Genomic DNA, 19,064 nt, shown 5'->3' with positions numbered 1-19,064 from the left:
TAGTATGCGAAAATTTTTTCCCATTCTGTAGGCTGTCTGTTTATTTTCATGACTGTTTCTTTGGCTGTGCAGAAGCTTTTTAATTTAATCAGGTCCCATTCGTTTATTTTTGTTGTTGCTGCGATTGCCTTAGGGGTTTTCTTCATAAATTCTTTGCCTAGACCAATGTCTGTAAGAGTCTTTCCTACATTTTCTTCTAGAATTCTAATCGTTTCCCATTTAAGGTTTAAATCTGTTATCCACCGTGATTTGATATTTGTGAGAGGTGAAATCTGTGGGTCCTGTTTCAGTCTTCTACATGTGGCTATCCAGTTTTCCCAGCACCATTTATTGAATAGGGACTCTTGTCCCCAGAGTATGTTTTTGTCTATTTTGTCAAAGATTAGATGGTTATATGAGGATGGTTTTATATTTGGGTTTTCTGTTCTGTTCCACTGGTCTGTGTCCCTGCCCTTGTTTCAATACCAAGCAGTTTTAAGAACCACAGCTTTGTAGTATAGTTTGAAGTCTGGCAAATCAATACCTCCCATTTTGTTTTTATTGCTTAAGATTGCTTTTGCTATATGGGGTCTTCTTTGATTCCATACAAAGTGTATAATTATTTTTTCTAAATCTGTGAAAAATGATGTTGGTAATTTAATAGGAATTGCATTGAATCTATAGATTACTTTGGGTAGTATAGACATTTTAACGATGTTAATTCTTCCAATCCATGAGCATGGTATGGATTTCCACTTATTTACGTGTTCTGCAATTTCCTTCCTTAGCGTTTCATAGTTCTCTTTATAGAGGTCCTTTACCTCTTTAGTTAAATATATTCCTAGATATTTTATTTTCTTTGTTGCTATTTTGAAAGGTATTGAGTCCTTAATTTGGTTCTCCAATTGAATGGTATTGGCATATATGAATGCCTCTGATTTGTGTGTATTGACTTTGTAACCTGAGACATTACTGAATTCGTTAATTAATTCCAGGAGTCTCTTGGTTGAGTCCTTGGGGTTTTCCAGATTCAACATCATGTCATCAGCGAAGAGTGAGAGTTTGATCTCTTCTGTCCCTATTTGGACACCTTTGATTCTGCTCTCTTGTCTGATAGCTCTCGCAAGGACTTCCAATACTATGTTGAAAAGTAATGGGGACAGGGGGCAGCCTCGTCTGGTTCCAGTTCTGAGTGGGAATGCTTTCAATTTTTCCCCATTCAGTATGATGTTGGCTGTGGGTTTGTGATATATGGCTTGTATTATTTTTAGGTAGGTCCCATTTATGCCTATGTTGTTAAGTGTTTTTATCATAAAAGGGTGTTGAATTTTGTCAAATGCTTTTTCTGCATCTATTGAGAGGATCATATGGTCTTTATTTTTGCTTCTATTTACGTGGTTAATTACATTTATAGATTTTCGTATGTTGAACCACCCCTGCATCTCTGGGATGAAGCCTACTTGGTCGTGATGAATTATTTTTTTAATCAGCACTTGGATACGATTTGCTAGGATTTTATTGAGAATTTTTGCATCTAGGTTCATGAGAGAAATTGGTCTGTAGTTTTCTTTTTTTGTTACATCCTTTCCTGGTTTTGGTATCAATGTTATATTGGCTTGGTAGAATATGTTGGGGAGAATTCCATCCTTCTCAATATTGAAGAATAGTTTATGTAGGATGGGCACCAGTTCATCTTTGTATGTATGGTAAAATTCAGGTGTGAACCCATCTGGGCCAGGGCTTTTCTTTTTGGGAAGGTTTTTTATTGCTGTTTCAATTTCAGTTCTTGATATTGGTCTATTCAGGAATTCTATTTCTTCCTGATTGAGCTTGGGAAGGCTGTGTGTTTCTAAAAATTTGTCCATCTCCTCCTCATTTTCCAATTTGTGTGCATAAAGATTTTTGTAATATTCATAGATAATGTCATGTATCTCTGTGGCTTCAGTTGTGATTTCTCCTTTCATGTTCCTGATGGAAGTTATTAAAGATTTTTCTTTTCTGCTCTTGGTTAGTCTAGCCAGTGGTGTGTCTATTTTATTTATCTTTTCAAAGAACCAACTTTTTGTTTTATTAATTTCCCTTATAGTATTTTTGTTGTCTTTTTCATTTAATTCTGATTTGATCTTAATAATTTCTCGCCTTCTGCTGGGTTTGGGGTCAGTCTGTTCTTCTTTCTCCAGCTCTTTGAGTCTATTCATTAAGTTGTCTATTTGTAAGTTGTCTGTCTTTTTGAAATAGGCATTTATGGAAATGAATTTTCCTCTCAGGACTGCTTTAGCTGCATCCCATAGATTTTGATAAGTTGTGTCACCTTTGTCATTTAATTCAAAGAATGTTTTGATTTCTGACTTAATTTCTTCCTTTACAAAATTGTTATTCAGGAGAAGGTTGTTTAGCTTCCATGACTTTGAGTAGGAATGAGAGTTCCTGTTAGGGTTCATTATTACTTTTATTCCATTGTGATCTGAGAAGATGCAGGGTATGATTTCTATTTTTTTAATTTTTTTAAGACTTGCTTTATGACCTAGGATATGGTCAATCTTAGAGAATGTCCCGTGAGCTGATGAGAAGAATGTATATTCAGTGGATTTCGGGTAGAATGTCCTGTAGATGTCAGTCAGGCCCATTTGTTCTAGCATTCTATTTAAGTCTACTATGTCTTTGCTTATTTTCTGCTTGGAGGATCTGCCCTGTGCTGTCAGTGGGGTGTTAAAGTCTCCAACTATTAAAGTATTGTTGTCTATGATTTGGTTTAGATCGAGTAGGATTTGCTTTATGAATCTGGGTGCGCCTAGATTGGGTGCATATATATTAAGTATGGTTATGTCTTCTTGTTGAATTGTGCCTTTCACCAGTATGTACTAACCGTCTTTGTCTTTTATTACTTTTGTTGGTTTAAAGACTAAGTTATTGGAAATTAAAACTGCCACACCAGCTTTCTTTTGGCTACCATTTGCTTAAAATATCAAGTTCCATCCTTTTATTTTCAGTCTAAATGCATCTTTGCCGGTTAAGTGAGTTTCCTGAAGGCAGCAGATACTTGGTTTGTGTTTTTTTATCCATTGGCCCAGTCTTTGTCTCTTGAGTGGGGAATTCAGGCCATTGACATTTAGTGAGAGAACTGATAATTGGGATAGATTTCTGTTTATCTTATTGGGTAGAACTTCATTGCTATGTTTTCTCTCTTGAGCCATTGTGGTGGCTAGAATTTGATCTTTAGCTCTTGGGTGGTTTTACATTCGTGGGTCTTTGTTGTGATGATCCGTGTGTAACTCTCTTTTGAGTACTTCTTGGAGGGGTGGTCTTGTCTTGGTGAATTCCCTCAGTCCTTGTTTATCTGAGAATGTCTTAATTTCTCCTTCATATAGAAAGCTTAGCTTAGCTGGGTACAAGATTCTAGGCTGGGCATTATTCTGTTTCAGAAGAGTGAGAACGGGGCCCCAACTTCTTCTTGCTTGTAAAGTTTCAGTTGAGAAATCTGGCGTAATTCTAGTGGGTCTCCCTTTGTATGTTACTTGTTTCTTTCTCCTTACAGCTCGAAGAAGGGTCTCTTTAGTGGATATTTTGGTCAGTCTGACGACTACGTGGCGTGGTGTTTTCCTATTTGCTATGAATCTACCAGGGGTTCTTTGAGCTTCTTGAACCTGTATATCTAAAGTTTTAGCAAGGCCTGGGAAATTTTCTTCTATTATGCCTTCAAATAGTTTATCCAGCCCTTGCTTATTATCTTCTTCACCTTCAGGGATGCCTATAACTCTCACGTTAGGTTTCTTCACATAATCCCACATTTCTTGAAGACTCTGATCTTTTTTCTTATTTCTTTGCTCTATCTCTGTGACTGTCTTATTTAATTGGAAAGAGTTATCTTCGATCTCTGAGATTCTGTCTTCTATTTGATCTACCCTGTTCTTGAGACTTTCCACTGTGTTTTGTAGCTCCCTGAATAAATCCCTCATTTCTAGGAGTTCAGTTTGGTTTTTCTTCAATATGTCTATTTCTTTAGTGAATTTTTCTTCCAAATCCTGGAATTTTTTTGCGGTTTCTTTGCGTTGGATGTCAATTTTTTCTTGTATATCATTCAGCTTATTTATAACCCAAGACTGAAATTCTTCTGGTAACATGTTGGTATTCTGAAACTGGCTTGTGCCAATTGGAGGAGAGTTGGTATTTCTCTCTGGGGGTGAGGATTCCGTTTGGTTTTTTGTGCTCCCCATATTTTTCTGCTGAGCCCTTCCCATCTGGCTCTATCGTTAGATCTTTTCTCACAGCTTTAGTCTAGTTAAAGCACGTCTTGTATTCTGTTCTTAGGCTGTGAAACAGTCTAGGTATGTTGCTTCCTTTGTCTAGAGGGGGAGACTGTTGTGTGTTGTTTAGAGTTTTTTTTCTATCTCAGTTGGGGGACTGCTTCTGATGGGTCCACCCCCAGAGGGTTGGCTTGACCTAAGACCAGTTTGGCAAGTTAAATCACTGTGTTGTGGACTTTCAGTTAGTAGGCAGGATTCACACTATTTGCAAGCAGAAAGCCTCTTCTCCCTCTCTTTTTCTTTTTTTTTTTCCCCCTGTCTTTTGGTTCTTCCTCTGGATGTGTGGTTTCTGTCTCTTTCCGCAGGAAAGACACTGGCTAGGCAGAGCAGGCGGTGCCCTCACTCACTCTGTGCCCCAGCTGCTGCAGCTCCCATGGGCAAAGGTCTACCCTGTCCCAGTGTTCCCAAGGTCCGGGCTCCACACTCTTGCGTCTGGGGAAGCACTCAGTGTTCACACCTGGGAAGGGGACCTGGAGAGGGTCTATGGATCAGGGGATGGAGCCTCCTGGGGAGCCGCCTGGCACCCTATGGCTCTGCAGTAATTAAACCTTGGCCCGCAGAATTGTTCCTGCCCACCCACAGATCACTGGCACTGGGGGGCAATTTTCAGGGTCCGATAGGAATCAGAGCTGGGGGTCTGGAGCGCTCAGGAGTATACAGTGGCTCCTGGGCTGGAGGGCCACCGGAAAGGAGAAAAGAAAAAGAAAGGAAAAAAGAAAAAAAAAAAAGAAAAAACAAAAGAGAGAGAAACAATATGAATAACAAGAAGAAGAAAGAGAAAACAAGAAAGAAAAGAGAAAGAAAGAAAGAGAGAGGTAAAAAAAAATCCCGCTTTAATATTTCACGCTCGCGGCCCCTCGCCTTGGTGCAGGTCCGCGTCTGTCCCTTTAAGAGAGAGGGCACCGGCACCGGGGAGACCCGCCAGAGTCCAAGGTCCTTTCCGCTTAGCTGTGGGAATTGAGATGGCGACTGCGTGCGCGCGCGCGTCCGCCGGTCGGAGGCGCCGGGGCAGAGCGTTCAGAGCTCAGCAGGCGCCAGGGCCCACAGCGGCTCCCCGGCTGGAAAGCCGCCGTACGGGAAGAAAAGAGCAAAAAAAAAGTCCCGCTTTAATATTTCACGCTCGCAGCCCCTCGCCTCGGTGCAGGTCCGCGTCTGTCCCTTTAAGAGATAGGGCACCGGCACCGCGGAGACCCGCCAGAGTCCAAGGTCCTTTCCGCTTAGCTGTGGGAACCGAGATGGCGACCATGTGTGAGCGTTCAGAGCTCGACAGGCTCCAGGGCCCACAGTGGCTCCCCGGCCGGAAAGCCGCCGTACGGGAAGAAAAGAGCAAAAAAGTCCTGCTTTAATATTTCACGCTCGCGGCCCCTCGCCTCGGTGCAGGTCCGCGTCTGTCTGTTTAAGAGATAGGGCACCAAGGAGACCCGCCAGAGTCCAAGCTCTCTCCCGCCTATGTCACCTGTCCTCGGAGCTCCACGTCTCCCGCGGTGATTCTGCACCAATTTCAGTCAGATCCCTGACCGAGTGGATGTGGGGGTCAGTGGGGAGATCAAGCCGCTTTGCTGTGGGGCTGAACCCGCCTCACTCGTCGGTGAGGCAGGTAAGGCCGCCCCGCACTCCGCTGTCTGTTTTCCGTCCCGCACTCTCCAAATTATCTCGGTCTGATTTCCCTCTTGCCTCTGTTTTTTCCTGTTCCCTGTGTCCCACGGTGATTCTCTGTGGGTTCACCCCACCGTTCCTGTGGAGGAGCAATCCTCTAGCGTTGTGGCAGGTGGAGATCCACGCCTTCCTCTCCGGGAGCGCAAATCCAGGAGGTCACCTCCACTCCGCCATCTTCTCTCCTCTCTTTAAATTATCTTATCCTCTAAAGGGTTTATAAATTAGCATCTCTGGTCTGGCTAATGTCTGAGGAGAGAATGTGTGTGTGTGTGTGTGTGTGTGTCTGTGTGTGTGTGTCTGTGTGTGCACACGTGTATCTGTATCTACCTGTATCTTGGTTAAAATTTAAAAAATTGTTTACATTTGCACATCAGAGGATATCACATGAACATTCAGATTCTTAGCTTCTCATGAAAAGACCAGCCTCTCTGGCAGTTGGATTGCCTTTCTACAAGGGCAATTAGCCAGAGAAGAGTTGTTGTTGTTCTGTTAGATGAGGTTCATGATCTCAGTTGGGAAGTGGGACTTCATCTTAAGTCACCTGCCTGTCCTTCCTCTACTGACTAGGGGGCTCTACTGATTGGGGGAAGGGAAAGAGAAAAGAGGGATTGTTGTTTTAAGCAGCAGCAAACATAGTAGCTCTCTTGGTAGCCAGAGAGTAAGTTGGCAAAATAGCTTGTCATGAGACACCAGAAATATTTCAAGTCATACCATTCTTTACTGTCTCGTGAATTTTCACTATCTCTTACCAAATTAATTTTGTCTATCAAATAATGCAAATAAATAAAATGTAAGTAGATTGCTCTAGTTTAAGGTAATATATAATATTTAATTTTGTGATTTGTAATATGACTTTTTAATATAAACGCAGTTTATTACATTTCTAACCTAGCCTCATATATTGTAATCTTAGCCCTCGTGAGCTGTGCTGATTACAGTGTTGTTTCCAACTGAGAAGACTCAGAGGACTTGGCTTCCTTTTACGACTGGTTTATAGTGTGTGATACTCCCTGGCTTCTGACAGTCCTGTGCTGTGTTTCTTAGCTGATCCAGGGGTCATCTGTCCCAGGGCAAGCCATGGCAAGATGGCTGCAGGAAATCTAGACAAGCCCCTGTCTCTGCTGGCGTATACGAAGCTCAAATGACAAGAACATGATGTAAACATCATTTCTAGGGTCTTGTAGTGTTCAGTCACTCTGGGAACTGAAGGAAGACAATGTGGTATGGTACAAATAACATGTACTTTGGGGGTCAGGCACACCTTAAACTTGCAGAAGTTACTCAGCCTAAGTCTCAGTTTCCCCATCTTTAACATGGGGGATTTAGCACTGGCACATAGTAAGAATTCAATAAACGGTAATTATTTATTTTATTTTCTCCATTTTACAGACAAGGAATCTAAGACTCAGAATGGTTAAATAACTTTCCCAAGGTCAATTAAATGGCAGAGCCTGCCCTTGAACCTTGGTCTCTCCCTCTGAAGTCAATGTGCTCAAACTACCATGTTATATTACCTTCACAGTGCCTGCTCCTCAGGGTTGTTGTGAGTATGATGTAAAGTGCTTAACACTGTGTCTGGTGGAGTGTAGGCTTCTGCAACTGGCAGTGATTATTATTAGAGATAAGAGAGCTCAACTGAGCTTAAATGCTGTCTAGAGGTTCAATTACCTACAGACCCTCAATGTGACAGGGACCCCAATTCACAGCTACATCTTTTCAGCCCCATTTACACATATAGATGGTCGATGTCAACTCTTGCGCGTGAGAAATGATGATGGTAGTGGTGATGGTTAGTGACTAGAAAAGAAACATGACTTCATTAATAAAAACTTAAAATAGAAGACTGCTCAGTGCAATGGAGTGGTGAGAATGGCTCTCCCTGCCAAACATACCTTTCGCGTCAGTTTTCAGACATATAATCATCTTCCAGGACTCTCTGTCTTGCCTGGAAAGAAATAGGTGAGAAAGTGCATGCACTTTGGACCTAATGTCTGGGAGGGTGTTGCTTTTGGTAATGCAGGGATAAAAATAAAATGATCCTCTATAGGCAGTGGTGACTACCCGCAGCTCACGTGGGAGTCAGTAAAAATCTCATTTTTCATACTAGCATTCAAGAGCTGACCTTTAAAATCACCACATCTGGGGAGAATGTGTGATTTGATGCAGAACATTTTAGGGCATGCCAAAGGATGAATGGCGGAGGATGTGCTCATCAGTTTTCTTCTCCTTCAAGGAGCTCAGAATTGCTTAGGTCATAAAAGTCAGTTCTTGGGCACTTCCGAACCGATAGCATTTGCTTAAGTAGGTCTTCTGTGCAAAGTAGATTAAGCAGTATAGAAATGGAATGCTGATCCATGCACCGGATGTGAAAATGCTGTGTGTGTGTGTGTGTGTGTGCGTGTGCGCGTGTGTCCTCACAGTGAAATTTAGCCATTTCAAGGCAACTGGTGATATAATAAGTTCAGCAAAGGGTCATTTGGAAAAACATGGAATGGCTTTAAAAGGAGAGCCAAACCTTGGGAATTGCTTTGCTAGGGGGACGTTGCACTGAGGCTGCTCATGGGCTACTTTTAGAGCCCAAGGAGTGATACTGCCGAACACAAAAACTGGCTTTTGATTTGTGAAGCTCAAAACACCTGCAGGTCCACAAGGAATACAAAGCAGCCCCTTTGTATTCATAATGCCCTTTTTAAAGAGCCATGGGATTTTGTGGAAAACGACTGGCTAGATGGACCTCTCACAGATTCATCTGAGTGATCTTCTGTCATCATCTGCTAAATGAAGATCTGGGTGGTGGTGCTGATATAAATTCCTCATAGCTGCTAATTCCGAGCAGTCTGGGCCAGGCGGCACTCCAGTGCTTGGGTCTGTCGCAGACTCCTCCATACCCTGACCAGCACAATTAGCATTTTCCTGGCTAGTCTCCAGTTGGCTCCAACCTTCAGAAGCAGTAAACTGAGAAATCTTCCCCCTGACATTTTCAGACGAGGATCCAGATGTCAGAATCAATGGGTTTTCAGAGTTGCTGCTTGTACTGAAGGAGGCCAGAAGCCACTTAACTGCAAGACTGCTGAGCTTCTGTAGGAGACACAGCCAATTGACCTGCATCCATGCTCCTGGAGGCCTGCAACATCTCAGGGCTTGACAGTGGCAAGGAGGCCAGCGCCACCCTTCCTCACTGGTTTGGAGGCCCATTGGCTGCTGTGAAGGGAATATAGAAAGGGGTCAAGGAACACATCTATTTCTGAACCTCTAAGTGAAAACCAATTTGATGAGTGCTGTAGAGGGGTTTTCATTTTTTTTTTAGAGTCTGTAATACTGGAAAATTGGCTGAGGTTAGTGATTACTGATTTAGAAGGCCAGGATTGACCCTACTGGCATGACCTACCGGGAAACTCTTCTTGCTTAGCCATTTCCTCCCTCCTTTTCTTCCTTCTTTATTTGCTGAGCACCCGCAGGCAGGGTGATAGAGACCACAACAAGGATAGCAACAACAGCAGTCAGACCCTGTCTCTGATTTCAGGAAGCTTAGAGTCTGGCGGAGGGGACAGGCAAGAAGACTGGCAATTTCAGTGTGAATCTGTAAGCGCTACACTGGGTTTGGGAAGAGGACCATCTAAGCTGGCAGACTAGCAGGAATCAGACAAAGGGGCTGGGTGGTGACAGGAGCATTCCAAGGGTGCAAAGGTGGGAATCTGATGAGAGGAAGGTCAGTCTGCACAGTTGCCACTAGTTCCCTGGGGGGTTCAGGTGAGACAGTTGAATTATACTATTGGTGAGGTTCCAATATCATTTGTGAGTCAAGTTTATGGTAAATCCAAGTTGGGAGGACATGAAATAGTTTCTTTTTTGAAAGGATTATTGACTCTTTTTGCTGGCGGGTGGGTAATTGGGAAGTAGAAGATTGAGAGATGAGGCTGGAGAAGGCAGTAGCTAGACCACAGAGAGTCTTTTCTGCCATATGGAGACACTTGGACCTTTACTCTAGGGCATCGGAGACAGTGCAGGTTTGTCATTGGGCTACCACGTGGCCACTGTGACCTGACACTGAGCCCTGGAGATGGGAGAATCTTAGATGGATCTTGCCAGAGTTTAGGGGACCAACTGCTTAAATGAATGTGGGACACTCCTATTAGTCTATTAGTGGGAGGAAGAGGATGGGGGATATTTCTACTTTCTTTCTTATTTTTTTTTTCATTTAAGAAAATATCATTAAGGCTTGGTGTATGAACTAGTAAATGTTAAACAATAATAAGTCAGACGGCCTTCTTTGTAGTTGAAAATGCTCACAGACAAGCTGGGAAAGGGGCAATAAAACTGAAATGGCCAGAGGGCACTTAAACGAAATCATCCATTTATTCTTGAAAGCAACCAAAAAGATATAAGAAGCAGTAGTTAAGAATCACACAGAAAAATTCCGACTTAAACGGTGCCGCTGAAAATCGCCTATGTCGACGTATTCTTCAATAAAAGTTGTTTTCTGCTGACACTTTTTTTTTCTTCCTTCGGATGTTCATCTTATATTTGATGATCAGTTTTCCACAAGGTTTGCCATAATGTTTCCTTGGAGTTTAGATTTTTACATTTTAATTCATCCGATGGCTGTTCTTAACCTAAGACAATGTATGCTGTTTTCACAATTCAGGGTCATCATTTTCTAGCTGACAACCCATTACTCAAATCCCAACTCTTCTCCTTTTCTGCATTTTTTTTTTCTCTGAGTTGGTTTGCAGAGAATCACTAGCAAAAGAAGCAGTTGCTACTGGTTCCAGTGGAGCCTGTGATCTATAATTTAACTTACCTTTACCTTCAAATGATGCTCATTTTGGGTTTTCTTATCCTACACCCCCTTTCCCAACACCTCAGGCCTCAAAGTCATAGACCATGAACTATGTTAGTCTTCCTGGAAACTTCTCTTTCTGCAGTCCATCTAAGATCCCATTTCTCCTCCAAAGTTCAACAAAAGCTTCATATTCTTCACATCCCAAGACAGACAGCAAAGTTATCTGAAGCTGGGAAACTTAAGCTTGATTAATAGCTCTGCCAACTACTAGTTGTGCTTTATAAGAATAACCAAGCCCTGTGAGTTTTACTATTATTTTTTAGTCTACTCTTCCCATCCATATTGTGCCTTTCTTGAGCATAGAGACCATCTCTTTAGGTGCTTTAGTACAGTAGAATTTAATAACTACAAGTTTTTAAAATGTGATTTGTTTAAGTTGTGACCTGCTGAGAGCTGTGGTGGTTTTCATTTAGAGGCTCAAGGAAAGTATATGGTGAAATCTGAGAACAGAAATCTAGGTGTAGCTATAGTCCTATAAGGCATTTGGACAGCTGGTACTTGGATTCTACACAGTGACTGTCCCCCAATCTGTGAATGCTTGACTAGTGGCTTCCTTTTGCCAAGGGAAGGCTTCAGGATGTGGCATGAGTGGCTTGTGATTGCAGAGCAGCTGCAGCCCCAGACTGCAGAGGACCATGCTGACGAGGACTAGAATACTGGACCAGCCCTAATGTCTTCCAGCTCTAAGTTTCTGGCATTTTTAATACTCCTATTTTACACAGGACTATCCCAGGGCAAAATAAGGAAGAATGCAAAGCCCCCTTTCTATTATATTATCTCTTGAAGTCCAGTCTTAAAGAATTTTTCCATTTAGGAACCGTTGCTCTGCAAGACAAAGCACTGAGAAAGTTAATGACAGCCTAGTGTGATTTGGCTTTATGTGTGGCTCTTGGGAGTATTTGGAGTTTAAATGGTTAAAGAAACAACAACAAAAATTGATGTCTCATGGGAAGTTTCCTGCCCTATGATGTTTGAGTGAGTGATCAGGGAAGTGGGCATTTTAGGGGCAATGAGACTTCCATGGCTTAAGTAACACAGCCTCTATTTTCACTTTTGTTTCCTAGTGTTGATTTTTATTGCCTTAGTATTTCTATTCCAAAGCTTTCTGCTTAGCTATCATGCTTGATTTTAATTCAATTCTATTATCATTTGCAATTTAATCAAGATTAAAGAATCTTGGTTAAAGGTGGGAAAAAACGTGCTGCTTATAAACTGAAATTTTGTTGCAGCTAAAATTCCAACTCTAGTAGCTGGGGGTGGGTGGTAGAGAGGGGAGTGGGTGGGGACCTTGAGTGGTTTCCACCTTCTCAACGACTATGCAAGTATATACATTGACATGCTAGTTGTTTGAACTAAGATGGAAAAGTGTTAGCAAAAACACGATGAGAAGAAGGCTGTGAGTCACAGAGCCCTTTCTATGTGTTTTTATCTGCACTTACCAGAGGTGAAGACCCCCTGGTGTTAGAACATCTTTGAGTGTCATTCTTCCTTTCTGGGATTTATCCTTTGTTATGACATGAGCATCTAATAGAACAGATGCTTGTTAGATGTGTGTCGGAGCAGGTTCCTCGAGGTCTCAGCTCTACAGGCGTTGAGCCTTTATTTGCCAGATCACGAAGAAGAGGTGGTGGGGAGGGCGTGGGACATGAAACCGAGAATGGGGCTGGGGCAGTGTGGGTGGCCAGGGGCACTTGGGGAGTGTGGGGTGATAGCTATTTATACCCATTCTAGAAATGTTTCAGTGTTTCCACAACAGGAGCTGCTGTGCCGGTTTGGCTGATAGCGGCTCTGCATCAGCAGTTGCTGATGAGGAAAGAATGCTGGATTTGAAGGTGGGAAACTTAAGCCTGATTCCTAGCTCTGGTAATCATTAGCTGTGGAACCTGGGCAAATCACTCGAACTTGAGTCTCAGTTTTCCCATCTGTAAAATGGAAATAATAATAACTGCTGTATCTACTTCACAAGTGTGTAGTAAGAGAACATATCTGAGAGCATTGTGTTAAACCAGGAAGCCTTCTTCTGGCTGAGTTTCTCTATTATTTTAATATTTTAGCATCACTGTTGAATTCTGTTGTTTAGTGATAATTTAGAGTATGGAAACATCTAGAATTATTTATTCGAACACCAAATATTATATTTCGGTGCTTTTTGAGTTTTTGAGTCTGCTTTTTGTATATTTTTCTTGCTGCCCTCTTATGTGAGGGCATAGTTTGGAAGCTTTGTTAGAACTGTGTGCAGTAGGATCTGATTGAGAGCCTGAGGGATTCTCTTATGAGTAAAGTACACCAAATTTAGCACATAACTTTTTGTTATATTTGGCATATCGCAGTCAGGGCTCTTTCAAGCTCTCTTTGATAACTTGTTGCTTCCTGTTTGTGCCCTGGATATGTAAATAATAGAATTCTAGATGTGAAATGACGTGTGTGATTATTTAAAATATATGCTACCAATATGCAAGATCGAATTTTTAGGGAAGATGAGAGAGTAGAGATATATCCCCCCTGCACTCCCTTGCTCACGTAGGCATTTATGAAATGACGTGTGTAAGCCAATTTCCTGGAGAAAGTAAAAGAAATAGGAAACTGGGGCTTTCTCCTAGAAGTTTGTATGTACCATTTTAAGCTAACTTGTGAATATAGAATGACTCTCCAGAAGAGGCTATGTCATTATTTCAAGGAATGCAGGGGGTGGGGGAGGAAAGAGGCAAAAGAACCCTTTAAGAGGGAAATTAGAACAGTAAATTTCTTTCCCATCAAGAGTTCCTTGACCAAGTCATGTATCTTTTTAATTGGAGTATGTGAACTTAGCAAGAGCTTCAGGTACCTAACACCAAACATAAGAAGGATGCTGCATGGAGTGCTTTTGTAGATCACCATGTGGGACCATCATGCACTTTGTTGGTGTGATTCGTGTCTGCAGACTTGGTTCCCTCAAGCTTTACCCCTGCGCTTTTGGCTCGGCCAGAACTGTTGTGAGAATGGTGCACTACCAGTAGCAATCTGAAGATGGCAGCATTGGGCGACCTATCTCATTTTCCAAGCACACTCCCTGTTCCACAGCAGTGTGTGGATTTCTGTGTCACTCAGACTTTCTTCTGCTTAACGATTGTTTATATGTAAATGACTCTGCTTTCCTTCTATGGAAAAGGTCTGATCTATCATTCCTGTTTTGTTTTTCAGTTAATGATTGTATGTAATTATATTCAAATAAAATATTTATAAATCATTACATGTTATTAATGGCATATACAATTTGGAATTCAGGAAACATCAGCTTTGATGAAAGATACCCTTCACTTTGGGAGGTGTTAGTATTATTATTTGTTTCTGTTGAAAAGACATCAGTGGCCAAGAATCTGCAGTTCTCTTTTGCAGTTGTTCTTCCGAGGCTTGGGATTTTTTTTATTTTTTAAAAATTTTTTGATAATAGGTAGGATGTTTGTTTGGCAAATCTCTGGGGAATATATTATAGATCCACATCTGGAGAGTTCTCTGAGGAAAAAAATTATATTTTCTTAAATTTTCATGAAGCAATTAACTATCCTCGAATTCTGAAGGGTCTTCAAGGGGTCATCCAGTTCAGCTTGAATTAGGCTTAGCATTTAAAACCAGACAGTAGAAATGTGGGGTTCCCCTCCCCCGATCAGTCATCATGCCCTGTGCATTGTAAGGTCTTCATCAGTGTTGAAAATAGAAAGAGAAAAATTATCCTGAGGAGGCAGGTCTGTAATTCGAATTTTGCCAACACCCGAGGTTCAGGTGCCATTTACTGTTTCTCTTTCTCTGTTAGTCACACACAGAGCTGCAAGTGGAAAACTGTCTCAAAGCAAAAGGTCCAATTCTCAGAGGAGAGTGGGCTGTAAAAGCAGCATCTAGGGGCCTTCCTTGGTTGAGGACAGCAGGAAACCAAAGGAAAACTTAGATTGGGATTGAGCAGATGGTGCTGTACAAGGCCAGAGTTTCTGGAAGGGCTCCCAGAGTCTGGGGCCAGGCAGCACTCTGAGCATAGTGGCTCTTTCCTCGGATGTTGCCCTGCTTCTAGAAGCACGTTAACCAAAGACAAACTGAGTGAGAGATTTAGCTTTGAATCTTCAGCTGAATTGATGCAGACCTTTTAATTCCTGCCTTAAAATAGGATGGGATGCCAAATGTATGTGAATACTGTGTGTATGGAACAACAGATTTTCTCAGAGGCTCTCTCAGCCTGTTTTGATTTGGATCATAACTGTGACCGTGCATTATGTACACATGGATGTAGCATAAGGAAAATTAAAAATGCGCTTAGTAGGCTGACCTAAATGCTCCTGTAGCTGGCTCCAAATGTGTATTTTGGATGCTTTTGAACATGACAGCACATTTTTTCACACGGTTTTCTATATTCAACATTTAGGCTCCAAGGATTTCATGTCAGGTACTATAAATGCAATATAAATTAGGGAAATCAGCCAGAGGCACACTAAGAATATGCCATGAGATTCTCATTTTTTTCCATTTTAGACTTTTATTTCCCCATTATTTGGTTGTAATGTAAAATCATTCATCTATTAATTTTTTATCTAGAAACTTTAAAATGTGGCAGATGTTGATGTCAAGCTCTTTAAAATCCTAAGCTGTAGATCTCTTAAATGTCACTGTCTATACTGGTTCTGGGTAAATCACTTTATTTTCCTCAACTTGAGTTTCCCTTCTGGTAAAACAGGAGAGCTGAACTCCCATGTTGCTTCCAAACCTTTTGTTCTATGACTGCGTATTACTTCTCTTCATTGTGCCCAGGATTATGCAAAATATTTTGGAGGACAGACTTGAGGGTTGTATTTTAACTTTTCAACATATATTCGTATCTCTTAACTTGTTTCTTCTCATGAGGCCTCTGCAATACTGACTTCTCCCAATCCACTGCCTTCCCTAGCCTGTGTCGTATTCCCATTCACTCACTACTCTTGTCTCTTGGCTGCCACTGCCTTCTAACTGGTCTCTCTGCTTCCACGCTTGCCCTCCGGTGATCTCTTCTTCACACAGCACTGCCATGATATTTTGAAAGCTAAGTCAGAACATGTATTTCTCCTGCCTAAAACCTTCTGGTGACTTCCCATTGCCCTTGGAAATATAAATCTATTCCTGCCTCAGGGCCTTTGCACTTGCTATTCCTTTTGCTGGGAGCACTTTTCTCCCCCTAGATCTTTCCATATCTGCCTTTTTTATTCCTTAATGAAAAGCTGCTTTTTAAGCAGGTTGCAGCTTAAATATCACCCCTTCATAGAAGCCTTCCCTGACTACTCCATCTAAAATACTCACGTCCTGTGCTTAATACCTGACACATTATGTGGTTATACTATCTATAGAACATATCGCACCTGAAATTATTCTGTCTACTGATTTTTATTGTTCTTGTCCGTATCATCCCTGCAGCATATATGCTTCAAGAGATCACAGTGTTCGTTGCCTTGTTCATTGCATATCCTTAGCATCTAGAGCAGAGTCTGGCATATAATAGTTGCTCAAGATGTGTTTGTACAATAGACGAAAGAATGTCACAGGCAGGAAAATTATAGCCCAGAGAAGTTGTAGTCACATAGCTAATTAGAAGCAAAGACCAGATCAGAAATCAGCCTCCTTCAGACATTTCTTTCCTCCAGGTCATGCTGCCATACACAAGCCTACCTCAGAGATTGTTCATCCATTCTTTATTTAGTCACCAAATAATTATTGAGCTCATACTATGTTTTTGACACTATTCTAGATCAGCTGTTCTCAAGCAGCAGTGATGTTGCTCCTCTGGGAACATTTGCCAATGTCTGGAGACATTTTTGGTGGTTACAATGGGTGTGGGAGATGCTGTTGGCACCTAGTGGGTAGAGGACAGAGATACTGCTAAACATCCTACAATATACAGGGCAGCCTCCCACAACAAAGAACTATGCAGCCTGAATTGTCAATAGTGCTAAGGGAGGGAGACTCTGTTCTAAATGAACAGAGATGCCTGCTTTTATGGAGTTCATAGTGCAGTGTGGGGAGACAGATGATAAACAGTATGTATCATACAGAAATTGCAGACTATGTCAAAAAGTGTGATGGAAGGAAAGAAAAGGTAGAACAGAGTAAGGAGGAGTGCTGCTAGGGGCTGTGGGCTGTGATGGGGTAGGAAGGGCTGTGATTTTGGCCTCTTTGGGAGGTGAATCAGGAAAGGGAACTTTGCCTCTGGAAGTTCAGCTCCGTAACCTGGAAACGAGCAGTCCTGTGAGTTGTAGCCCAGTGTCTCCTGAACCAAGGGACATCTTAACCTCCAAATAAAAATAGAGCAAACTGCCATGGGCTAGAAATAATTATTATTTTCTGCCCCTTTTCAGGAGTGTTTAAATTCTCCCCTTTCTCAACACGTTCAGCCCTCTACCAGCACTAATGCAGGACAGTGTTAATTTAATGCAATTTTTATTGCTCATTGTCGGCTTCTCACTTTTCTCTCAGAGCAAAAATAGTGAGATTTCAGCCCCTCCAAACAGCGTCGTGAGTTTGTTCTTTGGTTGTGCAGAGATTTCTGTCTAGGTTGATTTCTTAAACCTAACAGAAGCAATCGTGGATTTTAACATTCTGAGGAAGTTGTAGTAGCTGATGCTGATAAAACTCAGGCCAATGAAGTGGTTCTTTATGTTTATATTTGTATATGTATGTGTACGTACACACATACACACACACACACACAAACACGCACACACACAACCTCTGACTTTACGACAGATCAATTTATGGTTTTTCAAGTTTACGATGGTGTGAAAGTGATATACATTCCATAGGAACCATACTTTGAATTTTAAATTTTGATCTTTTTAACACTTTATTATAAAGTAGGCTTTGTGTTAGATGATTTTTGCCTAACTGTAGGCTAATGTAAGTGTTCTGAGCATGTTTAAGGTAGGCTAGGCTAAGCTATGATGTTTGGGGTAGGTGTATTAAATGCGTTTTCAACTTAGGATATATTTTCAACTTAATGAGTTTATTGAAATGTAACTCTATTGTAAATCAAAGAGCATCTGTGTGTGTGTGTGTATGTACACATAAATATACATATCTATATATGCATACATTTCAGATTTCACTAAAAAGTATACTAAGATTTTGGTTTTGGTAATCTAGTAGGCATATGCAGATACTCACTTTCTTGATCTCTCTCTTGTTTCTTTACCACAATTCTTTACCAAGCATTGGCACCTAGTAGGGACTCAAATATTTGTTGCATGAATAAACAAACTGCAAAAATCAGTTTGGGATTACTGGATTCTAACTTATTTTTCCAGAGTTGTATGAACTTTTTAAATCACTGAAATACAATTCGGTAAATATATAGCATATTATTATGGTGTTATCATTGTGATATATTCATTCATTTCTAAATCTGTGTTTTTTTTTATTTTTAAAGTTATTTATTGCAGGGGATATGATTTGACCCAGAGGGCTTCTGAATCCAGGAGGCACAAGACTCTTAGTAGTTAATACTTCTCCGCATACCTTAAACCTAGGGAGGGAACATTAAGCAAGAAAATAGGTTTCAATAAATGCCTTGATTTAAATGTATTTAAATTGATAATGCTGAGAAATTATGAACAGTGCAGCATTTTATTTAGGGGCCACTTTATTCTATCGGAGGGCTCATTGACCAGTTTGTTGGATTTCTTTTCTTTTCTTTTTTTTTTTTTAGTGCTATTTCTTCACAATCGAGTTTGGACTTTGCAAGCAAGAAGGACAGCTGCGGGCATATGGAGCAGGACTCCTTTCCTCCATTGGAGAATTAAAGGTATGAAGCTGTGAAAGAACATATCCATCCCAAGCAAACTGGTTCAAGGTCATGGAAAATATTGATTTGTTTGTCTGAGCATTTCTACTCACAGATACCCCATACATATTTAATATAGAGGATCTGGCACCTCAGATGTGGGTGCCGACCTAACTTTTTGCACTTCTGAAAATGGGTCATGCCTTTCTGAGTTCGTGGTGTGACTCAAATGGATGAGTAGCCATGTGCACAAATCAACAGGAATGACAAATGTATGCTCAAATGTTGGGTAACAAATGGTTGGCTTAAATTTAGTGCTGAAAGTGGGCAATGAGCTAGCAGCGATCCTACTGATTGAAATTCACTCATGAGTGTGGTTTGGCTACTCTGATTTCTGGCACCTCCCTGGATCCCTTAGAATTCCCAATATCTACTTTCCCAAGGGGAGTTTGAGGTTACTTCAGGTTCTTCAAAAATTGATGTGCATTAAAACACTTGTGGACATATATTATAG

At 41.3% G+C, this 19,064-nt stretch overlaps 1 protein-coding gene across 1 annotated transcript in view; it reads left to right on the top strand.

The window, feature by feature from the left end:
• Positions 1–19,064, top strand: part of TPH2 (tryptophan hydroxylase 2) — a 94,689-nt gene that overhangs the window by 66,694 nt on the left and 8,931 nt on the right. Inside the window, exon 9 of the mRNA XM_045555235.1 lies at positions 18,476–18,571. Coding sequence (XP_045411191.1) covers positions 18,476–18,571 — 96 coding nt within the window. The remainder of the gene's footprint in view (positions 1–18,475; positions 18,572–19,064) is intronic.

This window comes from Lemur catta, chromosome 6, assembly GCF_020740605.2.
Source record: "Lemur catta isolate mLemCat1 chromosome 6, mLemCat1.pri, whole genome shotgun sequence".
Classification (NCBI taxonomy): Eukaryota; Metazoa; Chordata; class Mammalia; order Primates; family Lemuridae; genus Lemur; species Lemur catta.
The sequence above is the reverse complement of the archived record's forward strand: the minus strand, read 5'-3'. Positions and strand labels throughout refer to the sequence as shown.